This window comes from Physella acuta, unplaced genomic scaffold (genome assembly GCF_028476545.2).
Source record: "Physella acuta isolate Inbredline_101_S28 unplaced genomic scaffold, ASM2847654v3 ptg001130l, whole genome shotgun sequence".
NCBI lineage: Eukaryota > Metazoa > Mollusca > Gastropoda > Physidae > Physella > Physella acuta.
In genome coordinates, this window is record NW_026732647.1 from 313,683 (window position 1) to 315,858 (window position 2,176).

Here is a 2,176-nt window from a genome sequence, read left to right on the forward strand (position 1 = left end):
CCTAATACACATTATTTTTGTCATATTTCGAGGAGATAGGTTTTATTATACTACAGTGTATATGTAGTCCCTCTTTATTAATGTATATACACGTTTGATTTAAGAAAACATAAATGTCCTTCGAACTTTTTTGCGCGCATTTTCCGTTTTGCATCTTTCCAGTCAAAAGGTGGGTGTGCAAGTTGGGAGTTGTGTGTGAACTTGGTTAGATGCGAGGAGACGGAGTAGTTACGTTGTGTAAAACTGTGTTTTGTCTGATAAAATTAAGTTTCCTTGTAGTTTCTATTGACTCGAACAAATTATTTGGCTCAAACCGCACTAGTTTGTTTACTGTGTTCTTTACAATCCCTGTTCAATTATTGTTCGCCTTAACTTAAAAAGATATAACAGAGAAAACACCAGGTGTAACATTTTTCTACTCTTATATACAATCAGGACTGAACTGATTCATTAAGTTACAACAATACCTCGCATTTTTAGTAAATACGACAAATCTACAAGTACATATTCGATGTAATGTATCAATTATTTTTAAAAAAGCTATTTACTTTTGAATAAAGATTTGTAAGTTTCCGCGAACTTTGAACTCATGGTGATGTAGATAATAAAGTTGATGGAGGCGTTGACCTGGTAGAGAACTGGACTTAAGATGACGACAAACCTAAAAAAACTGGAATGTCGTTCAAACCCAGAGAACACAGTATACAGGTCTAATATAGAACTGGGCAGAAAGGCAAACACTGACAGACAACAGAGGATGAGTAGCATCTTGACCACTTTCCTTTCTTTGACTTGACTTGATGAGTTTTTGCTCAACGCTTTGTTTTTCAACAGCTGCAGCTGTAGGATGATGATGAAGGAGCAGATGAGGGTGAGGGTTAGCGGGAGGACGATGAGGGAGATGGTGAGGAAGAGGACGCTGTACAGCTTGAACACGTCGATGTTGTTTAACAGAATGTCGGTGTACGTCCAGATTCCAAGGCTGGCATTGACGCTGGGGTCGTACTCCCATTTTACATAATGACACAGAAAACTCGGCGCGTATAATAGAATACCGTACACGTATAGAAAAATAACTACACATTTGACACGGTAGCGGGTGAAAATTTTCGCGACTTCGAACGGAAATGACACCGCAACGACTCGTTCAACGGATATAGATGTGACGTGAAGGATCGATACCAATACAGTGATTTCAGTCACGTGGTTCAGTAAATCAGCTAGCAGTTCGAAATTTAGCATGACGACCAGCCCAAACGAGGCGACGATAGTTCTTAACCCCCTAAACAAACTGCAGGTTGAACAAACGAAATCGCTGATGGAGAGTGAGATTAAGAAGATGTTGGTCGTCTCGTTGAGGCCGTGGCGGGTCAGGATGATGATGCTTAAAACGTTGCCGATGATGCCGAAGACGCTAAGGGTGAGCATGATGACGCAGCCTAAAACCACGGAGTAAAGCCAGAATTCCCATTCGCCAATCAGGTGCAATGCAGAAGGTTCCACAGCATTGATGATTTCAGAAGTGAAGTTTGTTTTGGATATTTCATCCAGTGAACTCATGGTTAACTCTTTTGTTAAATTACTAACTCTGCTGAAGATCTAATGACGGTCTTTTAACTTGTTTTTTATGCAAAATAATAATTTTGAAAATATAATGTGTACATATTGCCAAAATGCTAATACTTTTGACTTGTGCAGTATGAAGAACTTTGGGTATTATCAGCTTTTACTAAACTATTTGTAAACAAAACAAAAATATAATTTTATAAAACACAATTTAGTGTTGTATAGTGTTTTATCAATAAAGCTATTTAACTTTTAAAATTACAAAAAACTCATTTCTGTATAATCGTTTCGATTACTGTTTAAAAAAATACTAAACTATTACATTAGTGGCGATAAAGACTTCTGAAATGAAAATATACTTCGCATTTACAAAGCGAAATCATTTTACTTTTTGTAACTAAATATTCTTTACTTTAAAGTTACACTATTCAGTATTCATAGAAAAACTATTCTTCGGAATATCACATAAAAGTCTCGATATATATATATATATTATGATCTTTAGGATGGAAAGCTTTATATGCAGGATTCTATGATTCTATTGCTATCTAATTAAGTTGTAACGAACACAATCAGACTTAATTATTTTGCCAGTCGATGATGAAAACTT

General features: G+C 36.1%; 1 protein-coding gene across 1 annotated transcript; it reads right to left on the reverse strand.

Annotated features, from left to right (window-relative positions):
* Window positions 1-540: 540 nt before the first annotated feature.
* Window positions 541-1,560, reverse strand: LOC131956148 (galanin receptor 2b-like). The gene has a single exon (XM_059320571.1). It carries the CDS (start codon window positions 1,558-1,560, stop codon window positions 541-543), a length of 1,020 nt encoding a protein of 339 aa, XP_059176554.1.
* Window positions 1,561-2,176: the final 616 nt, after the last annotated feature.